Raw genomic sequence first — 27,711 nt, forward strand, 5'->3', positions numbered from 1 at the left:
TAAGAAAGCACACACACGCGCACACACGATCGCGCCGTGGCCATGGCGATCCGCTCTGCCTTATGTAAAGGCAGAGCACACGGCCGAGCCCGCCAGGTTACACGGCGGCTGCTGCGCAGCAGCGCCCGCCCCTCCGCCCGGTGCCGCAGAGGGCCGGCGGCGGGGGCTGCCCCGCTCCCCCCGACCCCTGCCCGCCGCCGGCTCCTTGTTTTCTCCTCTCAGTGGGCAGAGCCCCTGGCCCTGGAGCAGGCGCCGCAGCTGCCGGCACCCCCACGACTTGTTGTTGGTGAGTCTGGTGCCGGGAGTACCCGGGAGGAGGGGCGGGGGCGGCGCACGGCAGGGCGGGAGCGGTATATGCTGCTCCTCGCCGCGGCCACGCTCCAGACCGGCCACCGCTCCGGAGCGAGCCCCGAGCCTCTCTCTGCCTGGAGTTGCAGTTCGTCTCCGATCCCCTTGGGATTTAAACCTTCTTGCATATATATATATTTTTTTTCCCCTCCTTCTTCCTCCTCCTCCTGTCTTTTTCTCCCGTGCAAAGTGGAGCAGGAACTGCACCAAGGCAGCCCGCGAGATCCTGCAATACCGCTCCGATTTGTCCCTGCTATTATTCCTAATTAATTATTATTTTTTGACCTCGCCCCAGCCGGGGAGGGAAGCGGGACCATTCTCGGCAAGAGAAACATTTCTCTCCTTATCAATAAAGATTTTTGATTTTTCCCCTCTCCGCGGAGGGGCCGGGTGGAGGGCAGGCACGGCGGGGGGGGCCGGCCCTCGGCGGAGAGCGCAGCCCCGCGGTCCCGGCGCGGCGCGGAGCGGCGGCCGCGGCGGGGGGAGGCGGCCCCAGCGCCGCCCGCGCGAGGGGGGCAGCCGCCCCAGACAGGTGATGGGCGTTTCGGCTGCGCTCCGGATCGACTCCTTGGGTTTCACTTTGGTCTGATCTAAGCAAATATGCAGAAGTACCGGCTGGTCTAGTCCTAAGAGCCAAGAGGAGCGAGCGAGAGCGGCAGAAGGGAGAGCAGCCACGCTCCCGTAGCGAGGGGAACGTACAAACAGCGGCCGCGCCGTCATTAAGCCACCGCCGCCCCGGGCAGCCCCAACCCACCCTGGATGCGGAGGACCCCCGAGCTACCCCGCTGCCTTTCCCCTGAGGGATGGTACTGAATTCCTGCGCGGCAGGAGCCGGCCTGCAGCCCCTCTCCATCAGCGTTGCCTTCCCTCCGTGTCTAAAGTGCACTAGACCGCGATGAGGACCTGGGCTTGCGTTTTGCTGATAGGTTTTGGGTACCTGTCCTTTACCTTCTCCGAGGTAGGTGAGAGCGGGTCCCTGCGCTGCCGGTCCCCGGGGCACGCCGCAGCCGGGGGTCGGGGCGAGCCGCGGCGGAGGGCACCGGGGAGGGAGCGGGCTGCCCACCTGGGCTCCGCGGGCATCCCCGCGCCCCGGCCCCGCCGGGAGCGCTGCCCTGCCCCGGGCCCTGCGCGGCCGAGCCTGGGAGCAAGTTGCCATTTCATGCATGGCAGAAGCGAAGGGGAATGACCGTGCATTCCGCGCCCGGGCTGCTGGCTGCCCTTAAGAATTAATATGTATATAATATATATAATATATATAATATATATATCATAAATATATGATAAAATATCCACGCCCCGCGGGTGCCAGCGGGCTGCGGCTGTGCGGAAGCCGAGGGTGCGCGGAGCCGGGCCGCCCCCGCGGCACCCAGCGCTGCACACGGCGGCCGCGGGCACCGCTAGTGCCGCGGGCAGAACTTGGGTGAATCCCCCGCGCCCCAAAACGCCGCTCCCCGCTTTGTGAATCTCCCCCGGAGTAGTCGGGAGCTCTCCCGCCCGCCTGCCCGCAGGGGACGGAGGGGGCGCGGAACCGCGTCCCGGGGTTGCTACAGGTGGTCCCGGTCGGGGCGAGCGCGGTGCTCGGCGCTGCACAGCGGCTGTAACTTTTCCCGGGACCCGATCTGCTTGGCACTGGCAGCCCCGACGTGGGCGCTGGTAGGATGGCGGCGCCCCGTGGGACGCGGTTCTTCTCCTCCTCCTCCTCCTGCTGCCCGGGTCGGGGGAGCCTGCGCCCGCCGGGGACTTGGCGCCCGCCCGGGCGAACTTCGGCAGCCGCTGCCCGGGGTGGGCTCCAGCCGCCCGGCGGGGCGCGGGGGCTCGGTGCTGCCGGGCACACGCTGCCAGGCGGGGCCGTGCGGAGCTGCCGCCCCGCTGAGCCGTGGCGCAGTCGGGCGGGCGGCGCGCAGCCCCCGCGGGCGCGCAGGCGGGGGCGGCGGGAGCGCTCCGGCGCTCCGCGGAGCGCCGTGGGGGGATGTGTGCGTGGGTTTTCCCCCTGCATGTCTCGCAAACACCCCGCACCCTCCCCAGCAAGCCCAGAGGCGCGGCGCGCCGGATGCCCGGCGCTGCGGGCGGGACTGCGCGGTGACCCGCGGTGTGTGTGTCTTTGAAGGAGGCCGAGATCCCGCAGGAGCTCATCGAGCGGCTGGCGCACAGCGAGATCCACAGCATCCGCGACTTGCAGCGCCTCCTGGAGATTGACTCCGTAGGTAAATTAGTCCCGTCCTCCTTCCTTCCGCGCCGTCGGCCGCCGCCGCCCCGGGGGGAGGCCCCGCACGCCCCGCGCTCCCCGCACGCCGCTCCGCGCCTCGCCTGAGACACCCGTGCGGGGAGCGCACCGAGAGCCAGGCGGCACTGGGATGCGTGTCACAGGGAGGCGGCGGCCAAGGGGCCGATCGGGGATTAAAACTTCGTGGGGTTTTCAGGGTGGAGAGGGACCTTATGACCCTCCCCGTGGTTTTAGAGCTCTCTCCGTCTCGCAGCGGAGAAGAATTGCCATAAGGTTTGTTGTTGGTCTTGCATTGCTCTGTTATCTTTAAACTACTGTCCTAGAGGTATTTAAAATATTTGAAACAATATTTATGAATGAAGTAATGTCTCTTCAAGTGCTGGGCTTTATTAAAAGGAAAATAAACGGTCCGCACTGATTTTAAACAGAAACCTGCATATGAAGCTTACCCTCAAAAATACACTTTTTTTTTTTTCAAAAGAAAATAGTGCAGGGTTATTTTCTGCATCATTAGGCATGCAAATGGGTGTAGTGAGAACGTGCAGTTTAACAGATTGTTGCAACAGTAAATCAGATCTAGAAGCATGGTATTGCTGGGTTCCTCATCATTTGGTTTCACTTGATGCACTTTGTTCCTGGTGATTTCTTCTGTCAGTAGAGAGCAAGAATAAACCCGGCACCTTTGATGTGCCCAGGGGAAGCCTGCATCTTGCTGAAGCACAAACATGGAGAAAAATGAATGAGTTCTTGCTTGCGTTGGTACTGGGCCATCTCCTTTTAAACCATATGCTGTGTATTTTTGTAAGTCTGTGCCAGGTTCAATCACCTTCATTCAGAGTTGCAGGATCCTTCTCGAGTTTAACTCTGCTTTTTGTGCAGTGCTCTATTAACGAGCAGGAATGCACTAGGAACGTATTTTACAGTCATAGCTTTCAATTTTCATGTGATTAGAGAGCAAACGTTTTCCCATTACACTGAAAATGGGAGTATTTCTGTCTTGCACAACACTTTACCATAGGGGCTAATTAGTAATTACCAGATTGGCATTGGATTAGTATTTTTGGAGAGCAGTGCTTCATCACTGTTGTTTATCACCACAATTAAAGAAACTTTCACAACTGGGAAAGGGTATGCAGTTCACATTTCCTCACTGAAGGCTGTTTTGGACCAGACAAGTGCACTACTGCTAAAATCTTTTTCCCAGTGAACTTGGTGGAGCTGGCTGCTGTTGCAGAAGGATCTGAGTGGATCCTTCTGAGTGGATCTGGATCTGAGTGCTAGCATTTTAAAATAGTGCATACTGCTCCTGCCTTTCAGTCAGGGTTCTGTAGCTACCAGAATACATTATTTTTTCAAATACCTCAGCGTAGCAAGCACATGCTTCATTTTTAAATACCACTTAGAAGGAGAGCAAAAGTTCATGTGGCTCCATTGCAAGTGAATCAGGCAGACAAGTGGGGCAACGGCAGGAGCTGAATAAATGGGTAGATGTAGCAAAGAAATTTATTTCAGAAAATAATTATTTACCTCATGGCAAATATTAACTGAAGGATGCAAGACCAAAAATGGAGAAGGTCAGCCACAAGTTTACCCATTTCATTTTGCTGTTTTCTTGCAATTTGTCAGTTTAGAAACCATTAGAGAAACAAGAGACATAAATATTTTACTATCTCACTGTGAAACAGTAATTCCTTAAGACATGAACTCAAACAATATTAAAAAATAAAACCAAAATATTGAGCCTTTCACTCGGTTCTTGCTTATGTGAGTGCTGCTTTTGCCTGTGTGCTAAGCTGCGCTCTGAGCTACTCATGGTTGAGTTCTCATGGAGTAACCCTGCTTTACTACCCACAGTTGCTTTTCCTGGGCAGTCCTGCAGACTTTACTGTCATGAGTAATTCTTACTAAAGGCTTATCAGAGTGACTAATCAAGTATTGAAATTGCTGTGCTTTCCTCAGTAAACAGGATCAGGCCTGTTTACTATATTTAGTATTAGCAAATCAAATGTTTTCTCGTTGTCCCTGGTAAGATGATATTTCTGAAATCTATTTCCTTAGGGCTGCAATTGCCTTTAGGGAACAGCCAGTTCAGTGAGGGCTTGTACAGTAGGTATATTTCTCTTTTATAGCATGTACTCATTTTCAACTGAGGCTCAGGACAGAATCACTCCAGTGACTATTCTCTCCCTTGTTTTAGTGCATGGTATTGCCAGTCCTTCTGCATGTGAGTAGCCCTGTTTAAACTCAGTGGGTGGACTTGAGAATTAAGAATGATCTTGTAGGCTAAGAGTTTGCAGGATCAGGCATGCATGAAGAAAATGTCTGATATTCCTGAGTAACAAGGCGGAATCTGTGGAAAATGAAGGAAGAACAGTCATTTTCTCTCCTGCAATGCAAAACATATATTTTTAATTGGAAAAGTAAGTTTTGTAAGTCAGAGTGGGCAGGTTTTTCTTCTATTCTGACAGATTTGGTCTCTATATTGTAGCGCAGAGATGACTGATAACCCCCTTCATAAAATTAGAAACCACACCCCCAGACCATCTGGCATATTACTTAAAGAAAAACACTACCCAACATGGAGCTTATCATTGTATTCAAAAAAGAAAATTCAGGCCAGTTTGTCAGAGCCCAGTTCTGCATGTCCGACTCAGAGGATAAAGGCAGCATGAAAATTCTCTATTCCTATCAGGAAACAGGGTCTTGTATTAATTTGCTGCAATTTGGATCCAGAGGCAGTGACAGAATTGCCTTGGCATGAAGGAGAGCAGAGTCTGACCCTGTTTAAAGGAGAAAGCATGCACAGTCCCAGGAAGTAGGCAGCTCTAGTGTGCAGAGTACAGTTTTACTACGAGCAGACTAAGTCCCCAAAACGGGGGCATTTCCTCTGCTCTGCTTGTGGAGCTCTCTCTGGCTCAGCAGCGGGGTTTTTCTCCTCGTGCTTCACCTCTCCCATCTGTCCTGTGGGAGGTAGAGTTCATTTCAACACCTATTATGTTTGCCTCCCGCTGGGAACAGATTTTTCCCCAAGTCATCTGCCTGCATGGGGAGAGGCAGGGCTGAGTGTGCCTCTTTGCACGGGTTAAGGGCATCCACCAGGGTCACCTTAGGCCATGTGAATTTAACGGCCTGTGATTAAGAACTAGCAGAGCAGCTTTTGTTAAGTGGAGAAACGTTCTAAATTAACTGTATACTTCCATGGAAAAAGTGTTAGGCTGCTGCAGAGCTCAATCTTTTGGAAAACGGGCTCTTGACTTTGTGGGTTTTGGTGTGGTGCTGAATGAAGGATGTTACAGTGCAGTGTTTTGGCTTCTCTTGCAACTCTTACACATCATGAGAGGCACCTTCCATCTGTGGCCTGTGTTTTTCCTGAGACAGATGAGGGAATATTCCTCCTCCTTTACAGCTTGTTGATCACGCCTAGGTAAAGGAAAAAAACAAAACCAACGTAAACAAGACAGGATCTTGCAAGATGCTACTTATATTTCCTTTAACAGATCAAAGTTGAAAACTTAATGACATCTATCTCTGCAGTTGGATGTCAGAAGGGCAAATTTTTGCATCAGCCAAAAAGAAGATCAAAAAACCAAACTGATGTTGCCGTGGGCTTTCTGGCTCTAGGACCGACTGTGAGACAGACCATTTCACTTTATTGTACCTTACACTGAACTCCTGAAAAAAAAAGAGATTGTAAGAATTTCCTAAACTGCTGCTGTTGGTACTAGAAGTCTTGGATCTGTACTTTCTGGATGCGCATCAAAGTGAAATCTAGAAGGGTTTGCATTGAGACTGGATGTGTTGGGGGCTGTACCTCACATAAAATAGTTTGGTAAGAAGATGGAAATTCAAAAGTACAAATTGATAAATAGAAAATAGAAGTAAACTTAGGATGCTTTCCACATGCTTCTTGAGTGAAAAGAGTAATTATGTATTGGCAGAATGTCACAGGAACTCTGTGATTTATATTCCATGACCCAGTGGAAAATTGCCAATCTGACAAAAAAGAACAATTTCATCTACACTAATGGATTGACCAAGGCTAATTGCAAGAGTTTTTACGCCCATCATTGATATGTTGTCAGTACGTAAAAGATTACAGAGAAATTTCTTGATCGGCTGCCATGAAAACATTTTTTTATTATTAAAACATTAAAAGAAAGCTGCACTAATCTGTCTCTGTGCAGCATCCTCCATCTTCACTTGGTGATGAGCAGTGCTTGAGTTCTAAACTAAGAACCGCCCATTTCTAGGCTTTCTGCTCTAAGCCTCATTTTGTGAATTGCTAAGCACCCATAAACTCACATTTCCTTTGCTAAGAGTTTATCCACACCCTGCGACTAAGTCAGTACATTGGGGGAAAAACTGATACAAATTAAGTATCACCCTTCCTTAAAGTCAAACTAGAGAGTACTCTTTGTAGCATCGTGGTTTTAATGAAACAAAAGGAAGTTTTCTGGCCACACATTCAGAGCCAAGAGTGAATTTCAAGGCTGACTTGGTGATTTTTCACTCCTGCTTGGGCAAGACTCCTGTTGACTTAAACATTGCTTGAAGTGCATTGATTTTCCCATTGACTTCCCTGGGAAATGGAATTCCTTTCCAAATGCCTATGGGAGTCAGGGGGGACGCTTAAATGCTTTTAGCATTGTGGTGTCTTCTGGCTCCAGCCATGCCCCATGATTGTGTTTATTAAACCAAACTTGGATGATGTGTTGGTAGAAATAATACAATTTGTGTTAGATAATGCATTGAGGTTTGACTGGAACTTGTGCTGAGCTAGCTGTGTAGTCTCTTTTTGCAACCCTCACAGAGAGACATGAGCTTAGGAACTGCTATACATGCTTAAATGATATGTGGTGAGACAGTGAGGTCCAGTATAAGCTTCTTCACCTTAGAAATCATCTTATAAGCAGCACATCTCCTCGAGGTGTCATTTGCTTTATACACATGGTGATGGAAAAAGGCTAATTGTAGCTGAGTCGAGCAGTTGTGTGTAAGCACATGACTTAACACACTGGTTAGCTGATCATACCAGTCTTTTGGTTCTTACCAGCTTCTTTAAAGGAGGCAGCAAGGGGTCCTTCATGCTAGGAGGGAGCTGTGCCAGCATTGCTGAGTGTGGGATTAGGAGCCATGGCCCAGCCCTGCTGTAGTGCTGGCAGCCCTGCCAGCTTCCCTTTCCAGCCTGATGCCTGTGCCCACCAAGCAGTTGGGATTAGAGGCGTTACTTTTGTGTTTAATCTCCTTTTAAATACTGTTTGCTTGTGCAAGGACATGCTTCTTGCTCCGAGCCTAGCTTGGATCTCAGGCTGAGCAGAATTCATGCTGCTTTCAAGTATCACTTCATTGCCTCAAATTGAGGGAGAGGTTGTGACAACTTGAAGCTGCCAAAAAGGAGGTCAGTATTAAGGTGTTGGGTGGCTGAGTGCTAGGAAACAGAAGAGGGCTGGAGGCACATCAGAACGGATCCTCATTTTGCATAACACCATTTGGGATCAGGTGGATGGCCTGGTGCCATTGGAATGGGATGTGGGAGATCTGGCTCCACTCCCCAGCTCAGTTGCAAACTTCCTGTGGGATCTCTGGCAAGCCATTTTATTTATACCACTGATGAGTTTTCTGGAGTATGGGGTGCAATAAAAGCAGAAATAATACCCTTTAGTCATTGCTGTGTTACATTACTGGACTGGGACTGCAAATAAGGCCCAATACCAGCTAATTAGTCAAGTTCCAGAATATCCCATCGAAATCTAGGGGAAACAAGTAGCATAGATAGGAACTAGGAGCCAATTGATGTGGATAAATTGAGACTAATGACTAATTTCATATTCTGCTGATAAGGAGAATAGGCAGGACCAGTGGGTGATCCTGGCACAACCTCTTGGACCTCCGATTTTATTTTCTCTTAGCTACTTACAGTAGTATTTTCCAAGAAGTAATGATAAACCCTGGGATGCAGAACTCTTTCTAAGGTGCTGAAGATCCTGCTGTCTTCTTGCCTCACCTGGCTGTACAGGTGATTTCACAAGCTGCATATTCCTTAGGGCACAATTTCTTGGAGGGAGGAGAAAAGGAGTTGGTTGTTTTGTGGAGCAGAGCTTTATGATGTATGTTACTAATAAAGCTGAGATTAAAACAAGTTCCAGAGACAGACAGCTGTGTGTACAGAACAAACTGGAAGTAGGGAGTGTGACAGTGCAAAAGATGGGAGTGTAGGGTGTTGGTAGCTTGCAGAGAGGGTAATAGAGTACTGTGTAATACCCTTTTGCATTTTTTTAGAGCATGTCACAGTTTTCTTAGGAGCCAGCAGTGAAACACTGAAACTCTGCAGTGATGTTCCAGAGGACACTCCAAGCAGCAGAGTGCTAAACCCCTTAGTTTGGGTGTCCTGAGGTCTGTGTGCTGTTCTCTGTTTGGTTCCTTCTTCCTCATCCCCCATTTGTAGGCTGTGCTTGTGGTTTTCAGACCCCACGGCACGGGACACGACCTGAACTGCTTCACTTAACAAACCCAAATAGTTGGAGCAGTTATTTTGTTGTTTTTTATGATAAATGAAATGCCAAGTTTTCCATCTTTGCTTTTTCTCATGGCCCTTTAACCCATGTGGTAGGCTTATTTAGGGAACAAGACAAGCCTGGATGCAGTCCCAGAGTTTGCAGTAGCTTCAGATGCCCCTCCAAAGGTTAGGATACTTCACAGGGGATTTGTTCTGCAACAGAGAGATTAAAAGGAAACCCATGCTAGTTACTTTTTGCTTTTGATTCTGCCCTAGTACTGCCCTGAAAACCAAGCAACAGAAAATTTACAGGGGCAGCATTGTTGCTATTGGGTCTAATACCATATTTTCTACTGTTACCTCATACCAGAACTTCAAAATGTTTATAAGAAGCATTTTACATGCAGGATTATTGTTCCTATTTCTACACCTTTCCAGTAAGAAAAGCTGTATTATGCCTTTCACATAAAAATGCAGCTGTTTTACTTTAGATATGGTTCTGTGCCACAGTGTGTGCAGTGTTTCTGGGGGCTTTCAGTAAAATGGATATTGGAATTAAATTGTGCATGCTTATACATGACATTGAATGTCTGTGTCTTTATGCCTTATGCCCTTGCAATTGCAGTAGCAGGGGTTACATGTAGCAGGATTTGGTCTTGTGCCTATGAACAGCACAGATTTGTACCCGTGGAACAGCACTGTAGCAGCATTGGTGCACAAAACGTACCTGAGGTTTAACATTTTGTTTCCTGTTCTAGGATATGATGATGTCTCAGAAACAAACTTGAGATCTTACAGTGTTCATTCTGCTAAACATGTGCAAGAGAACCGTCCTGTGCCCATTCGCAGAAAAAGAAGCATTGGTAAGAAACAAGCTATTTGTACATTGGGAGTGAAAGCAGAGGGGGTGCCTTTGCTCAGCCAAGCAGGACATTTCACTGGAAAAATGTGACATGCACAAAGGAAAAAAAGGGCCATTTCTAGCTTCTGCCTTTCTTTTTGCACAAAACAAGCCATTGCCTGAGAAGCTGTCTTCTGGAGGATGTCCATAGGAGACAGACATGCACAAATTCTTTACGTTCACTTTCTTGTTGCAGCATGTTGGAAAGCTAGACCTCGGTTAGAAAATGCTGTGATATTCAATGTATAATTCATAGTGTGGGGAACAACTACAGCAGTGTGCTTTAAAAAACATCAACAGTTGGTAGAGTTTTCAGTACAGAAGCTCCACAAAAGGAAACAGCTTGACTCTTTATTCACAAGAAAAATACAATTTATCCCAAAAATTAAAAGCCATTGATGGAAACGCTGGGGCATTAATTTCCGTCACTGTGTAGGGCACCAGGCATCTTTACAGGGGATTTTTTCCTTATTAATGATGATGAGGATGCAAAAAATCCCAAAATCAATTAAAAAAGGGGTGTGCAAATAGGAATCATGTGCAGTGCTTGTTCATCTGATTAGGTGTGAGTGTTCCACCATTCCACTGGCCTATGGAAAACATCCATGGTGCTATCCCTGGTGGGTAATTCAGTGTGTTTGCCCTTGGAGCTGTGGTGGCAGGCAGAGGTAGCCCAGCTTGCTGTCAGCAGGGATTTGCAGTGTGAGTTGGCAGGCGCCCGGCGCTTTGGCTGCCTGGGGAGAGCAGCGGTGCTGAAGCAGCCGGCGACGTTGGCACCTCACCCTGCAAGGTGCTGGATGCCTCCCCACCAGAGGCACTGGGAACTGGGTGTGCTCAATACCTTGTAGGGGTTGCCAGCTATCTTGCAGTATTGCATCTGTTAATTTTCTTGAGTTCATGGCACTGGGGGCTGAGAGTAAGGATTTTCAGCTATTTAGTCTATTGAAATGCATCTTTCAAAACTAAGCCTAGATTTTCAGGATTTTAAGGATTTTCAGCTATTTAGTCTATTGAAATGCATCTTTCAAAACTAAGCCTGGATTTCCATGTTGCAGGCACAGGCTAGGCCTGAGCTTCTTGTGCATAAGAACTGAGTGAAGAAGTGCAGGCAGTGTTCCAGTTCCCTGACACATCTAACCCAAAGCTATCACAAGCTTCCACTGTAAGGCAAAAAAAAAAATCCCAGCTGTCTTTGGAGGACTTATCAGCAAACTTGTCCCTGAAATTGCTATTTTTTTCTGGACTGTTTTGAAATATCAGCTTGACTTCTTAAACAGTTCCTAGGTTGATGATGATACATGGTTTGGATCATGGCAGCATCAGACGGTAGTACAGAGCTACTCTCTATAATCCTATACAAGCTCACCTTACCTGAGCCCACCAGGATATTGGTTTAACTGCAGGTTTTTTGGTCATGCTGCTCTGGTGGTTTTGCATCATTCAAGAAACAACAAATTAAATAAAACCCACCATCTACAAAGCTTTGGTGGCTGCAGAAAAAATGGTAGTTGCCCTTTGGAATGGTGGATAAACCAGACTCCCTGATGTGGGAATGTTAAAAGTTCTGGAAGTGGAAACCCAAGTCTTGAAAGTTTCAAGCTACTGCAGGTTGTTTCCCAGCTGTGCAAATTGGGTATCATACAGATAATCCTCAATTTAACTTCTGAGGCAGTGTTTGCTAGGTGTGATGGTATTTGTGTGAAGAGGTGCTGGAAAGCAACAGCTGCTGTTGCACAGTCACTCTGAGGCTGTGCTGGGGGGTCATCGAATGTGGAGGAGCTCCTGGCTTGCTGTCACTTCCAGAGCCAGGATTGCCTTATCTCATGGCATGTGCTCCAAGCTGTGTCGGGAGCCAGCCTCATTGTAGGGCTGGGCTTTGGGAGCGAGTCAAGCTTGTCCCCAGGGTAACAGCACAGCCCAGCTGTGAGCACACAGCGCTCAGCACTGGCTCGCCAGTGCCCAGTGGGGACTGGGAGCACTGGCCCCACGTGTGCCTCATCCCCGTGGGCGCTCACCTGGGGCTGTGACTCTCCTGTGCCCGCAGAGGAGGCCATCCCGGCGGTGTGCAAGACGCGGACGGTGATCTACGAGATACCTCGGAGCCAGATCGACCCCACCTCGGCCAACTTCCTGATATGGCCGCCCTGCGTGGAGGTGAAGCGCTGCACCGGCTGCTGCAACACCAGCAGCGTCAAGTGCCAGCCCTCCCGGATACACCACAGGAGTGTCAAGGTGAGCAGGGGCTGCAGGGCCCTGCCTGGGTCCTCTTCAGCTTGCAAACTGCCCTGTGCCCGTGTGACCCAAATCTCTGCTGTCCATCCTCGCATAGAATAGCCCTCTTCGTTTATGGCCTTTTCAAGTTACGTGGTCATTGGAAAATCTTGGGTTTGGATTTGGTTTTCACAGGATTCCCTTTAGGTTTTCTCTGTTGGTTTTTTTTTTTTTTTTTTTGGCAATGAAAATAAAGTTGATCGTGCCTTTCCCATGATCTCGCAAAGTACAGATCTTAAAGTTAAGAAGATAAAATGACTCAAGGGGCATTGGACTTAAAAAAATAAATAAATCACAGTATGGAATGCTGTTTTCTTAATTAAATATTATGCAGCCTAAATTGGGCTTTTATATTTGACAACATAACACTTTTGATCTGAAAAAATGTGTTTCAAATTATCTTACCCGAGGGATAGAAGACTCAACAGCTTCATGCTGTATTTACTCATTAGACAAAATCCCTATTGCAACTTTCCAGTAAATATTACGTGAAATATTTATGTTCATTTGGCTTCACTCTGTTCTAATTTTTATCAGTATTTAAACAAGTACTGTTGATCTACATCTGTGTGTAGGAGATTAGACTTGCACTTAGCATTCATATTGTGAAGACTCTGAGTTCTTGTTGCCCTGAATTTCTTAAGAGCAGAATTTAAATAAACCCACCACATTCTTGAAGGTAAAATTGCTCAGCACAACACACTGATTGCTTCACTTGCAGTGGATTTCTTGAGAAAAGTGCTGTTCACTTAGTGCTGTACATCCTAAAACAAAAATAAGGCACTTAAGCCATTTCATTGTTTTTCATACACTGTTTTTCATACTTGCAGACGTGTCTGGGCAGAATTTCTTTTTCTTTTCTGTTTCTGAACATCTGAGAACAATGTTTTTGTATCCAAATAAGCTGGAGAAACATCTGAGATTCCCTCAGTGTTCCTAAAAATAATCATACTTTACACTTGCTTGCTGCCTTGCCTTCATGGGATACGCTTTGCAGAAACAATTAAAAATTATGTAAAAATTTGGATCAATAATCACTTGAGGGCTGAGAACAAAGTGGGGAGATTGAAAGACTACAATTGTAAACCTTTCTGAATAGAAGCTAAACAGCAAAGTGCCTCAGGGCTGTGATATTTAGTGCTGTTGCCTTTGGGTTTGATGCAGCTTCTACTTGATTTTGTGTAGCAGCAAACATGTACAGAGCAGCTGGATGTGCTCAGCAAAGAGCTGAGACGTGTGTGATGAACTTGCTGTTGGTACCTGTGTGTGATATTGAACAATGCTGTGAGATTGTGCTTCTCTCCTAGCCCTGAGGGATGGGGGAGATGACAGATGAGACAGAGGATCTTGGCTGTCCCCCTGCTGCTGGGACAGCCAGTGTTCCCTAAGAGCTGCAAACTCCTGGCAGCAGCTTTGCAGGAAGGCACTGCTGGGGCTGCTTCCCCAGCACAGCACCACGTTGAAGGAATTTTAGTCTCTCAGCCCCTTGTAGTGCTTTTAGATTTGCGTTCATTTTAGTAGGGCACAAGCTAAAAGTAGGCTCAGCTGAGCAGCTGCTTTTTGTGGCTGTGTAAATATATTGCCACCAGCAATGTCAATATACGTCAGCCAGCTTTGGAGGACATTATTTTTTTCCAAGCTCCAAGACTGCTCCAAACAGTCATTAAGTAGCAGGGGAAAAAAAGGACAAGAGGTCAAGCAGGAACAGGATGTTCATTGTAAAGGTTGTAGGCTGACCCCACTGTAACACCAGAACTCTTAGAACAGAATCCATATTTATGCCCTCCAGAGTCAGATCCCCTTGTAGCTTTGATGTAATTGATGGTTTTCTGAGCCTTTTGCCAATCCTAAGTTTAGAGCTGAATGTCTGCTCATGCCATTAAGTAGCTGGCTCAGAGTGAGGGTCCCTGGAAAGGTGGGAGCGGTTTTGGAGAGCCTTCTCAGCTGCTCTGCAGTGCATTGGAAAGCCAGCTTGTGTTTTCCCCTGATGTCAGACTGCATAAAAGCTCTCTTTTGATGGAACATTGAAAAGGCTTTCCCCACTTCCTCCTCATTGACAAGGTAGTGAGATCATAGCTGGCCCATTCACACTAGAAAAATGTTCATCCAGAAAGGTCAGCAAGTGGGTTTGCATCATCCAACAGGCCAAAGCAAAGGGTGTTTTCTTTGTCTCACTGAGGGCCACTGTAGTCAAGGTTCAGAGACGGCTGGGGCAGTGTGGGAGGAGCAGTGGAGGTGCTTGTGTTGGGGCATTTCATTCCTGGGACACGATTCAAAGGCTGGAGGGTTCAGGGATGTCCTTTCTTCATCTTCACTGAGCTCTCATCAGTGAAATACCATTAATGTGGAATTGAGGCTGTAGGGATGCTCCAAGCCAGGGGGGTTGGTGGAACAGCTTCACTGAAATGGGTCTTGTAAGGTTTCCCTTCACAGGGTGGGTTTCATTAGTGCAAGGTGGGTTTGCCTTGCATGGTGACAGTGATCCCATGAGAGCACAGCCTCTGGCCCTAAAGACATCTCTGTTCAGCAAACTGTGCCTGCACAGCCCTCAGAGCTCAGACTGAGATGGAGAGGCTGGCTGGGAGCTGCTCTTTGATGGGAAGGAAAGGATTCTATTTCTCTCCTCATAGAGCAATGGTGACAAGGATGGGGGAGTCAGGGGTGTTGGTGTTTGTTACAGAGAGATTTCCTCCTCTGTGTGCAAAAGCATTTCAGTAACATCTGCAGATCCTGTTGCTTCTGTCCAGTGAGTTCAAGTACTAACCAAGTACCAGACCATAATTTATTTGAGGGGTTCTGAACAAGAGTCTTCCCAAGAGGCTTTTTCAGCATGGTGTTGTTCTTGGTGGGTTTGGTCACAGAAGCAGAAAATCATTAATATTATGGAACAAATCCTGCCTATACTACTAATTTTAAATAGCCAAGCTGAGCAATATGATTGTTTGCAGCAATGCTCATATGCAAATTAAGAAACAAGAGCTAAATTACTCCATTTCCCTCAGCTTTGCCTCAGGTTGGCCTTGAGCAGAAGCCCCCCCAGTTTCAGCCATTTCTGCATGTTCAGTGTTGTTCTGATCTGGGGAATCTTAACCTGGTATATTCTTGGGGTACAATAATGTGAGGGTGAGGTGCAGAGAGAAGGAGCTGGACAGGAGGGAATGCAGGAGCAGCTCCTCAGCTGTCACTGGGGAATTGTTCAGAGGTTGGAAAAAAATGCTGGAGTTCAGGATGAGCTGTTCAGCAGAGCTACCCAGGCTCAGAGCAGGTTGAAAAGGCCTTGCAGAACACATGGGGTGTGTAGGTGAAATGGCTGTATGTCACATTTGCAGGTTTAATAACCTTTTTCTTCTGCCATTGGGATAAGCAGAACTTGGATTGAGCTGTGGCTTAACTACAGTTGCAGGCAGGACCAGGTATCAAAGGTCAGGTAGGAATGGGAGAAACAAAGGGAACCCTGACAGAGGTGAAGGCGGAAAAGCAGCGAGGTGCCCTGGGAGCATGGGAAGCCCTGTCAGCCTGGTAGGGTCTGGCTGCTCTGCTCAGGGACACAGAGAGCCCACACAACCATTCCTGCCCTCCTGTCCCTGCAGCAGTGACTTGCCAGGCCCTGAAGGCTCCTGATGCCTCCCCCGAGTCCCTCTTGACTCACATCTTCCTCACAGACAGGTTTTCCCTCCATTGTATCAGCATGCAGTTGTTTTAGTATGGAAGCAGTAGATGATTCCAAGAAGTATCCTCATTCAGTTGCTTTTTGGGCTTGTTTCCATCCAGTATTTAGGTATCAGCACATCAGTTCTGCTGTTATGAGGAATTTTCTGTGCTGACACTTCTTGCGAGCTCCTGCCCATGTGTCCTGGTTTAGGACAAATGCCAGACACAACACACGATATTGGGATAAAGGCTGTCACCCCACAACACCATGATAAATTTTAGCTTCATACTGGAGGTGTCCTGGACATTTCTGCTTACAGTCTTGTTTTTTTTCCCTGCTATTAATCCCTGATTTCATCTCTCCTGGAGAATCTCTAAAAAAAAGCATTCCTAGGATGTTTCCATTAGGCCACATATTTTTATCAGATTGTATTTTCGTTTTTACTTAGCCACCACACTGTATTGCAGGATGTAGACCTGGAATCTGCACTGGTGCAAGTGTGGTGTCACTGATTATATGCCACTTGAGAAGCTAATCAGTTATTTCACTGTCTTGCTCTCAAAGAGTTTATATGTAGTGATATCTTCTGGATCTGGAGGGCTTGAGGATTTTTATTTTTGTTACATTAGAGACAGGTAAAAGGAACTTGTTGATTTGTTGAGGACTGACCACCTCAAAGTTCTGTGTAAATACACTTGAGAAACTGTACAATATGAACACCAGTGAGAAAAATACAAAGAAGAAAAAACCATTTGTACACAAGGCCAAATCCCATGCTGTTGGCACAGCTACCCCTGTTTGTACCCACTGCAAATGTGACCTGCAGCCTTCATCCTTGTAGATCAGCATTGTGTGTGGCAGCAGGTGTTAACAGGTGGCACAGACACAGCAGCTTATCTGGTTTGTGCTGCTTCACTTCCAGTATTTGCAACATCTACAAAATGACATTCCTTTAACTTGCCTAGCGTGAAGTAGGGCAGTGGGACGTGTGCTGGATTGTATTTTAACTACAACGCTAAAAGCCAGCTTTAAATTGCTGCATAAATTCATGATGATCCTCCACAAAGTATTACTGTTTCTGTTTTTTTAACTGTTAATACCAAATAGCCACAGGAACTGCATATATCTTTCAGTTTGTAAAACCAAGTGAAACAAGGACAGGCTTTTAAAAGCTTGATTACAGTTTATTTTTGTTGCATATAATTTTCAATGAGACTGGTTTATTCTAACAGCTGTAATAAGCATGGCAGATCTGAGGGCTGTTTTGTGATTGTTGGGTCCCTTTCTTTGTCTCTGATGATGGAGGTGTCTTAATTACTGTTTGTTTTCATAAATTTTAAGTATTAGTCATCCTTTGACGCCAGATGACTCAGTTGTACCATACATTTTCAAATCATCGTGTTCAAAGGCTTGATGGAGTTGGGTTCTGATAGGAAATTTTGAAACTACTTCAACCCATAGTTAGTCTTTCAGATAAAGTGATCTGGAATGTCATGGCCAGCTCTTAATCTGTTTACATGGAGAGCTGACAGTTTCAGAATATACCTTTTAATGTGGGTACTTTGGTTATTGCATCTGTCTCTGTAACTTTGGTTTGCTGGATGAAATGAAAATCATCTCCAGATCCTGTTGACACAAGGGGTGGTGACTAAAACATGGATCTGAACTCCTGTGAAAGCTCAGGCAGATCTCCCACTGGCTTTAGAAAGGCCAGGATTTTGCTCCAGCTTCTCTCACTGGCATTCAGAGGCCCTTGATAGTTGTGACCCCAGAGCGAGAAGAGTTTTTCTGGGAACAGGGGATGGAATGGGTTTTTCCAGCCACCACTCTCATTTTGTGACACTGTTGTTCCAGTTTTGAAAGGGCAGGGGAATGATTTTCACAGTGTGAAGATTGATTTGGAGCATTGCAGCCCCACCAAACACACAAGGAAGTCATGGCTGGGAGTGTTACTGTGGATGCTTTATGTGGTAGTGACTGGAACTTTTGGATGGACCAGGGCTTATGGCTTTGTCATGTTAGAGACAACCAGCCTCCCCTGTCCTTCTGCTCCCTCATCTCTCTTATTTATACTGCATCCCTGGGATTTGTAGTCTTCTTGTTTGCTGGGACAGCCACACAGCAGTGCCCAATTGTCAGATGAGTAGGTGTGAGAAGCTGTGATTTAATTGCAGTGATTTCCATTGCAAGCAAATGCTCACCACCTATTCTGCAGTGTTCAACACAGTTGAGAGCTAAACACTGCACCCCTTACAAACTCTCTAACACTCTCCTTGCCCACATTAGGCCATATTCCCTTGCATGGCCCTGACCATCATGCCCACTGCACTTAGCACAAGTCAGTGCCCAGCATCCCACGAGCCATTTCAGCACCCCAGACCATCAGTGCTCTGCCCTCTCTGCCATTCCTCCTCTCCTGGCTGCCAACCTGTGGGTCAGGATGTCCTCGTGTTCAGTGTCCCCCCCCCCCCGCCAATATCTTTCTGTTCCACCTTGGTTTCCTTCAGATGAGAAATCCTTACATAGCCAGAGCTGCTCCAGCATGATCCTTCCTCCAACCTCAACTTGCCCTCCAGACTTTTTTGTTTTAAGGATGCCAGAAGTGGAGCAGTGCAGTTGTGAACAGTTGGAAGGACTGGGGAGAAATATTCTGTCTGCCAGCTTTCCACAATAAAGCCAAAGGCTGGACCCAGTTCAGGAGTGATAGTTCCCTTGGACCTAAAAACTGTGCTTGAGAGCTCTTGTGAACAAGCCTCAGGTTATTGCAGGGGGGTGAGTAGGAATGAAACAGCTTTCTAAGGTGATGTTCAGATCCTGGTCGTGTAGGGTTGAGCACTTCACTTTCAGGGGGCTCTGAAGACACCATTTTTTAAATAATAAAATGTATTTCAAACCAATCTAATGCCTTCACTGTCAGCCTTTAACAACACCTACAGAAGATTGTTCTAAAAGTGGCAGTTTACAAGAAAAAACACTGATTTGAATCTGTATAGAAGTTTATTGTGATACATGTGGAAACTGAGTTGCTTAAAACATCAAACCAAAATGAATGGGAAATTGTTTTATCTCTTGGGGGAAAATTGCTTCGAACTACTGAACTTGAATAAACAAATAGTCTGTGCAATAAATAGTTACACGATGCACAATTAAGATAAAAGATGATTAGTATGCTAACATTTTATATGGGTTTGGCTACATTAAAAATAGAGGTATATAGTTATCTGTCTTCAGTTCTGAACTGTAACCATGTTGATGTGTCTCAGTACATACCTCATCGTATTTTATAGGTGGCAAAAGTGGAGTATGTTAGAAAAAAGCCAAAATTAAAAGAAGTTCTGGTGAGATTAGAAGAGCATATGGAATGCACCTGTACATCATCAAATACTAATTCAGATTATAGAGAAGAAGAAACTGGTATGTTTTCCTTTTATTTTTGCATTAATGCTGATTTCATATGGACCTCATTTTTATATTAGTAAAGAATGTAAAACAAACATTGCTTACAGTGAACTGAGTAGAGAAGCTCCCAGCTACTTCTCTGTGTTGAAGATGCCAAATGAGGGCCAGTTTGTGCTGTATAAGGAGCTTGGATTTCAAATTTAATGTGTCTCACTTCTCGTTAGGTTGGCCTTTAAATAAATACAAATGTCCAGTAGTGGTGAGGTCTTGCTTCACTAAGTTAAAGGTTGTCATGTTGCAGCTCGTGGATGAACTCTGTTGCCTAATTTCTTTAGACTCTGTGGATAACACTGAGATTTACTTGACCTTGGGGAAAATATGAATGAAATTAATGTAAAGCACTTGGGAATAAATTCAGGATTCAGGGCTAAGGAGTTAGTTTGGAAACAACATTGCTCATTCCTGTTGTTTCCTTATGTATTTACACTCAAGAATTTGTCAGTTGTTGCATTAAACCTAAATTTGCCTTGTCAAGACAACCTTTGAGTTACAATGGGGAAAGATTTGTGGGGAAAAATTACTTGCAATCTGGCTTTTATAAAATCATTCTAAATTAATCCTAAATCATTGGCTCTGATCTACTTACTCCAGTGCAATCAATGCAGAGCTCAGCACGCTTATTCAGGAAACCCACTATGGTAAAAAGGACATTTCCTTTTCTCCTGATACTGGTTGAAGGCTGCTATAAAAGTTTGTTTTGCACCTCTGCAGGGAATTTAAGGATGCAGTAGAACCAGCCCAAAGTTAAAAAGTCAGTGAAGAGCAGGTAAACATAGGAGGAAAGCTGCCCAAAGGTGATAGATTTTGTAGGTGGCTGGGTGAGGAAGGGTTTTCTCTACTGGCTCCATGCAGCAGGGAGACATAAACCTGGTCCAAGCAAATGTAAACTTCAGTTGCTATGTACAGAGGAGTTAGCATTTCTATAAAAGCAAAGTTAGACCTCTGCTGCCATTTTACTGGACATCAATTTATCATCTGAGCTGAGTATTTAGCTGAAACTAGGTGGAGTTATTAGACAAAACCACATATAAAGTGGCTATTTTTAATGTGGGTATGGTTTGATACATTTTCTGTGTCTCCTGTTTGGGAAAAAAGTTTCATTAGATCAATTTCAGTTTTTCACATTGTCTTTAATTGCCATAGACTAAGCAGCTATCATTTTAAGATCAAAATTTTTGGTTTTGATATGTGTAAAAACTGGGGCAGAATTATCATGGAAAAATATGTATTTCTAGGATTTAATTACTGATAGGAGCAAAACTTGCACCCAGCAAGTGGATGGTGAGCTGAAAATAGCTCAACTCCAGAGCTGAAGGCAAATGTTGAGTACTGCATGGTAACAGTAATTTTAGATGGATCCTGGGAATGACGTGGGCAATGCCAACTTCGTTTATTATTTCTTTACTTTTGTGTAATTACTCTGTAAACTCAATGTCAAATCAGACGTTATAAAGTTATTACTTTAATGCAAAGGATAATGAGATTTCTTTGAAATGTAAACGGTTTGAGTATTTATGACTTCAGTGTTACACGAAATGCATTACCTTAGGGCTTTTCACCAGCCCTGCCCTTATGTTAACAGGAAGGCCTAGGGAATCAGGTAAAAAACGGAAACGAAAAAAGTTAAAACCAACATAAAACCTACTGGAACTATTTGATATTCAGGTAGGACCTATATGCTGAACACCCTAATAGCACAAGTACTGGAAAACTTAATCAAATATCATCACTTCAACTTAATCACTGTTCAAAATCTTGACACTTGCTACCTCAAGGCTGCAAAGAGATTAGATTTGATTGGCTTTGATAATTCTACCTGCTGGTATTTTCCCTTTAAGCTCCACATCACCATCGGCATCTTACATTCTTGAGCTACTTCCTTTTCTTGCCTTTTTTATTTCTTTTTTATTGGAGGGTGCTAATACTTCAGCTTCTGAAATCTCAAGTTCCATTGCCTCTGCTTGTATTTCATTATTATTGATTTCTCAGGTCAAAGCATCACGTGATAATGCATGAATGAATTGCCAGGTTACAAATCATTGTGTTCCCAGTCCTTGGCTGTGAAACATTCAGTGCACATACAGCAGATATTATTATTTGTGTCACCATCAAACCCATGTTCTGTCATGAACTGGGGTTGATTGCCCATGCACCTGACACAGTCTGATGATCTGCTTACTTGATCTGAAAGATGCTAAGAAATGCCTTTTTTTGTGTGTGTGTTGCAGAGTCCTGTGTTACTTACACCAGAAAATTAAGATCTTTATTTTTGGTCTCTTCAGTCTCAGTAGGATGATGATAGTCAGTCATCAAAATTCATGAGGTTTTCAGTGTAGTGAAAAACTAACACCCTCTCAGTGCAAAAATGACTGAAATCCTTTGGCCAACATATTAGCAATGTATGATGATGGCGACACACATTCCAAATTAAATATGAAATTTCCATTTCTTAATGACTTGAAAGTATGTAAACTGCAGCACTTGCAATTGATTCTGGTATTTGGAGTGGGAATGATTTGGATTTTGCAGTGTCTGTGCCTAACGCCTGGATGATGGTGAATTTAATTTCAAGCCCCTGTTTTTGCACATGAACTCCCAGTGGCAGTTTTCATTTATACCAATGTATCATTTCTAAAGAATGCTAAACTTGATATCCTGTTTCAGATTAACAGGTATTTATTGGGAGTAGTATGATAGAAGCAAAGATTTTCTAAAATTCAACTTTAAAAGTGAGCATGTAAACTCAATCACAACAGCATTTAGAACTTCTTGTCCCAGGTTAGTGACTCTTCATGCAGAACAGTTTTTTTTTTTTAAGTCAACTACTTCAAGGACAGGACCTTTGATTCTAATCATAGAGTTATTGTATCTTTTTTCTCTCCTGCAGATGTAAGGTGAAAATAAGCTAGAAAAAAAACTTCTCTCTGGGACATGGATGTACATGGTTTGTTACATTCCTGAACCTACTATGTATGGTGCTTATTGACTGTATACTTTATTTGTTCTCCTGTGTGAAAAAAACTGGCTCAAAAGAACACTTAATGAGAACAAAGAGACAATGTACATTTGTTTAATGTGACATCAAAGCAAGTATTGTAGCACTCTGTGAAACAATAGGAAGCTTCCCTGTCCAAAAAAGAAAAAAAAAACGAAAGAAAGAAAAACAGAAAAGAAAAAAAGACAGTTGAATGAATGGAGGATACCAAAAGAACTAAAAAACATGACAAAAATCTAAGTGAATAGTGGATTTCTGTCAGAGCAGTCAACGGTGCTTTACGTCAAGAAATGTGCCTGCGTTCTTGATGAAGATGGATGGACACTGGTGGACTTCAGGCACAAAAAAAGCAGGAATGTATGAAATGATCAAATGCCACGCAAACACTATAGAACAATACATCCTTGCTTGGTGGTGTTTTAAAAGTCTATACAAAAAAACCTTCTGGGGAGCCTTAAGTGGATTTTTTTTTTTACACCATAAAGTGATTATTAAGTTTTCTTTTTACTCTTTGCCTAGCTTTTTATTATCTCTTGGACTACATTTGCCAATAACACATATAAAAGACTGGTATAACAATAAGCAGAACACAAAACATTATGGTATTTCTCCTAGTGGGATGCAAACTAATGAGATGTATTAAAATAAAAATGGTATACCTATGCATAATTTTCTAGACGTTTCTTGGTTTATGTTCCCCAACCTCCCCCGTAATTTAAAGCATTACATAAAAGAAAAAAAAACAAAAAGAGAAAAAAAAGAGAGATGTGCGTAAACAAATCATAGGATATCCATGCAAAAATCCTTTTTTTTTTTTTCTTTAAGACTTATGCCAGTTGCCTACTAGTGATATTGTGTTAGCAATTGTCATTCTTATCAGTATACAGATACTTTTATTTCACATGTTGGAGCTGTGTGAAATGTACAAATTCTTGTATCTGCATTGTATAATGTCATGGTGGCATGGGAACTACCTTGCTGCAAATATTTGAACAAAACCTAAAATTCTTTATTTTTGGTAAAATGTTATGCTTTATGTGTATTCAACAGAAATATGTGTTTTTGTAAAGGTGAAGTTTGTATTTTTATCTAAAAATTAACAGTTTTATATACCTGAGAAAGCCTGCTATGTTTTCTTGAACCAAAAAAAAAAAAAAAAAGAAGAAAAAAAGAAAAAAAAAGCATTTTGTGGTCATATTTTTGTAGTAGAATAGCCCAAATAACATCAAAATCTATTTTAACTATAGCAGGGCAGATAAAATACTCTGGCACCAGCTCCTTTATTTTCAAAGTGCCAAAGGATTAAATGTTCAGTTCCCCACAGATTGCAGTGGGAGCCACATGGATAAATCCTTCTGTACTGCTTTGGAAATTTAGGGCTGTGCCAGATATGACATGGCTACTCACTTGGCCAAAATCACTGCCCCACCCCAGTAGTTTGGATTATGTACCCTTTGTTTTATTTGGATTATTACATTGGATATGTAAAATGAACTACTGGATTCTTTTATTTGTGAAACATCTACAAAGAGATGAAAGAGTTTTCTTAGTTTGGAACAACAAAAAAGTTTGTCTCGAAGACAGTGTTTCCACTCAAATAAAAATATCTTCAAATGTGAATGAACTGCAAACCTTCAAACAACAAAAGAGAGCAAGATTTTTAACCTTTCCATTTCTCTAAATATAGTTCAAACATTCCCCTCCTGTTCCTGTAGCTATGTCCAAATTCAACCAAACAAAGCAATGTTAGCTAACAGGCATTATTGGCTTCAGATGCTAATGCAGAGATAGAATTAGTCACCGTTCTATTTTGTGATCATTTTCCCAATGTATTTGTTGAGCACCAAAACTGGAAATACATTTAACTAAGATTGTCTGTGCTTGTTTTCCACTAAGTGTACTGTTCACGATGTTATGCACATGAATGTATGTGTCTGCGTTTAAAAAAGTGTATAAAATGTAATTTATATATTTATGTTTCAGTGGGATGCCAATAATGTTGCTCCGTTCCTTTTTTTTTTTTTTGTTTTTGTCTAAAAAGATATCTAATGAAAGAAAAAGAACCAAACATATATCCATTAAAATCATGTAGATGAAAAGCATTATGTGACCCACTCAGACACTGTGCAGGTATGAAAGGATGTCAAAGTCACTTAAGTGGAATAGTTTGCAAAACAACTCTTGGAAAGAGTCCTGTGGTTGGACTTGCATGAGAAGGTTGTGTTTGGGTTTGTGGGCCAGCTCTTTGGGAGTGACTCCCCTGGGTATCCTGGAGCTCTGATTTACATCACGAGGGAGTCTGGCCTTGTAGCAAAGTTTTGAAAACAAAGCAAACCTAGAGGTTTCGTTGGTGCCAGCAAATAAACGTGTTATGCCAAATTCAGCACACCAGGAGAGAGTGAAGACTGAATGGGGACTTTTCCAATAGCCGTTTGTTTGAGACTTGTAGTCTTGGGTTAATGTTGTTACGAGGAGTGAAACGCACATGAGTCTTTGTTGTCAAGCACAGTGTTCATACAGCATGCGGCAGAAAACACAAAAATCTCAGGGCTATGTTCTCAGCTACTATAAATTGGCAAATGTTTCTGACTTCAGATGGCCCCAAGCTAATTTACATCAGATGAGGATGCAGTCCACGGCTGTTAACTTGTGAGGAGTAGTGTCACGACACGAGCATCACTTCCTGTAGTCCAGCTGAGCTCTCCCCCGCCAGCTTTGGGACCGTGGCGGGTTGTGGGATTAGTCCTCCTTCAAAGTGGCAGATACAACCAGAAGGAACAGTGACACTAAAGGTTGTGACATTAATTCAAAGTTAAGTTGGACATTTCAAGGGCCATATCCTCAGCTGGTGTAAATCACCATGGCTCCGTTGCCTGCTATGGAGCTGTACCAGCTTACACCACTTGAGGGGCTGGTCCCTCATTCTTGCTCATCCCTTCCACTCCTCGGTCCCACAGGGATCTCAGATTGTCGTGTATGGTTAATGTAATCCTGTGTTCTCTAATACTTAAGCACAATAAGTGAATATAAGAATGAGTGTCAGACTTAACTTTGAATGTCCAAGCTCTGAAATGGTTTGTTTCACCATTGTGGCTGTAAATTAAACAGTTCTCTGTGCATTCGTGAATGCCGTGTCATATCTTCTTCTGCTGTCTGCTGGAGGTGGACTCCCTCTGGACTTCTAATGTCCTGCATTTGGAGTGTTACAGGGAAAGGTGTGAGCAGTTGGGGCCACAAGATATCCGATGGACAGCTCTGTTGTTTGTGGGGTGGGGGGATGAGTAGAGGGCTTAACGGAGCTGAGGGTGGCGGTTGTCAAAAGTTGCACTTCTGTGCAATGCTTTAACACCTTGTTGGTTTTGTCCTTCCACATTGTAGGCAGCAGTTTGGGGATGAAGTGGTTTTGTGTTTACGTTCCGCACTCATTTCCTCTGTCCAGGGATCCAGAACTTCTTGGTCTGATGATGTCTTTTTCTGAGGTCTTGTCTGATCAGAAAGGACATACAGAGAGGACTGCCCAAACGCAATCTCAGCATTACAATATGGTGCATGGTCACCGATTCTTTAGTCAAGTCATTACATTGAATTCAGTGCTTCGTCTTTCCAGACCTGTCCTTCAGTTGATTTTGTTGAGTGAAACCAGGGATTGTGTGCCAGTTTGCTTTCCTTTTCTCCTGTCCTCTGTCCTGCCTGCCATGTGTTTTGTTAAGCAGACTGCAGCCAGTTGCTGCTCTCCCAGGTTCCCAGGTAGCTCCAGCACTTTGGGTTTAGGCTTTTTACTCCTTTAAACAGCATGGCTTCAACATTCTGCTTGCCTGTCCTCCTTAGGTCCATATTGCCTTTCTGTGGGCTGTTTTCCAGCTATTCTCTGCCTGACTTTTCCATCCCTCTTGTTTCTGTCTCTCAGAAATGATTTTCCCTTCCTAAGATGTGTCTCATATCTGTTTTCTCTCCTCCTGCCTGACAGAACAGCCTTTGATCTGGTGGTCTCCAAATCAGTTGGTTTATCTAAGCATGTGCCCTAAGATCCTCTCTCCCAGGCCCATAACTGACCCCTGACATGAAAGGCAAATGCTTTAGAGAAAAAGATTCATCTTTGCATTTGGAAAAATGCTATTGAAGGCTCTTTGCTAAAGCGCTGTCCAATTCCAGCAGCAGTGTGATGCTGGAATAGTGGCATTGAAGCTGTTCCAGACATCTGACAGTTTAATTAGGATCAGTGGCCCCGTTTATGTTTTAATTTGAATGTTTCAGATTTTATTTTGAAGGTTCGAAACTACCTCAGATTTACGTGCTCATATTTTACTATAAATTGAAGGAAATCGTGTTTGTAGGCCCCTCTCATGGCTTTGAAAATGTTCTGGGTAGTTAGCTGACGCTCGCTTGGGCTGGAAATCATGGTTGCTCTGAAACAGACACCACGTAGAGGTTTGGAATGAAGTAATTTCCTTGGTGTTTCTAATTCACAGTTTGTACTGCTGGCAGATCTCAGAGTCAGGTCAACTCATATGAATCCCATTTAAATTTCCTTTAATTCCAGGTACAAAGCCCATCACTGTTGCATTCCTCAAAAATCAGCCTATGTTTTGTGTTTATTACTCAATTTAATTATTGTCTGTGTTCCCACATTTTATTAGCAAGGCATTATTCCATGTCTGAGCTTTTCTGTGCTGCTCTTTGCTGTAGCATCTCTGTGGCACAGCCTTGAGCTGGTTTGTATCCCTATGTCCTCTGAAATAAAGAACTATTGTTATCCCATTTTAGGCGGGACCGAGGCATGGAGAAAAGCCTGTGCAAGGTCATACAGCAAGGCTGTGGCAGAACCAGGGAGAGGACTCAGATCTGAGTGCTCATCCAGTGCCCTAAATCACACGACCATCTTCCCTTTCCAAGAATGAATCCTTGCACCCTTAGAGCTAAATACTGAAAAGATTGAGGGTAAGTCATTTTGCCTAATTACTGTGCATTGGATACATGATCAAAAGCCACTGCCATATTGTCAGAGAATGTAGTGATTGATGAAAATCCATCTTTCTGCCCATGCAATTATGCAGCCTTTTATCCTATCATGAGCCAGTCATTTCCTGCTTCTCTTAGGAGTCAGCCTTTCATGACTTACAGTCAAAATTATGCACATAGAATAAGACTTAGATTTTATGGGAATTTACAAAAATTCAGTAGACAATTTTCATTCTCCTTCAGTTCAAGTGTCATTCCTTCCTTTTATGGTGTGGGTAGCTTTTCCATGGGGAACTGTTTTTATCATGGGCTCAATCTGAATTTTTTTTCCCAGGCCCTAACATGGAAAAACACTTTAAGAGATGCCTGTGTTTGCTCATCTTCAAACTGGTGCCTGAGCATGCTC

General features: G+C 44.4%; 1 protein-coding gene across 5 annotated transcripts; it reads left to right on the plus strand.

The window, feature by feature from the left end:
* Positions 1–379: 379 nt before the first annotated feature.
* On the plus strand, positions 380–27,244 carry PDGFA (platelet derived growth factor subunit A; the record flags this gene model as incomplete). Of its 5 annotated transcripts, XR_014616534.1 has the most annotated exons (8): positions 380–1,306; positions 2,456–2,552; positions 9,827–9,931; positions 12,014–12,201; positions 19,180–19,306; positions 20,934–21,016; positions 22,016–22,129; positions 22,239–25,417. XR_014616534.1 is itself a non-coding variant. In XM_084216193.1 (7 exons), exons 1-6 carry the CDS (start codon positions 1,244–1,246, stop codon positions 20,987–20,989), a joined length of 636 nt encoding a protein of 211 aa, XP_084072319.1. In that variant the 5' UTR covers positions 380–1,243. The 5 variants fall into 5 exon arrangements, 3 of the variants coding, with proteins under 3 accessions (XP_084072319.1, XP_084072318.1, XP_084072320.1); XR_014616535.1 differs by lacking the exon at positions 20,934–21,016; XM_084216193.1 differs by lacking the exon at positions 22,016–22,129.
* Positions 27,245–27,711: the final 467 nt, after the last annotated feature.

The sequence above is a fragment of the Fringilla coelebs genome, assembly GCF_963513975.1.
Source record: "Fringilla coelebs genome assembly, chromosome: 16".
NCBI lineage: Eukaryota > Metazoa > Chordata > Aves > Passeriformes > Fringillidae > Fringilla > Fringilla coelebs.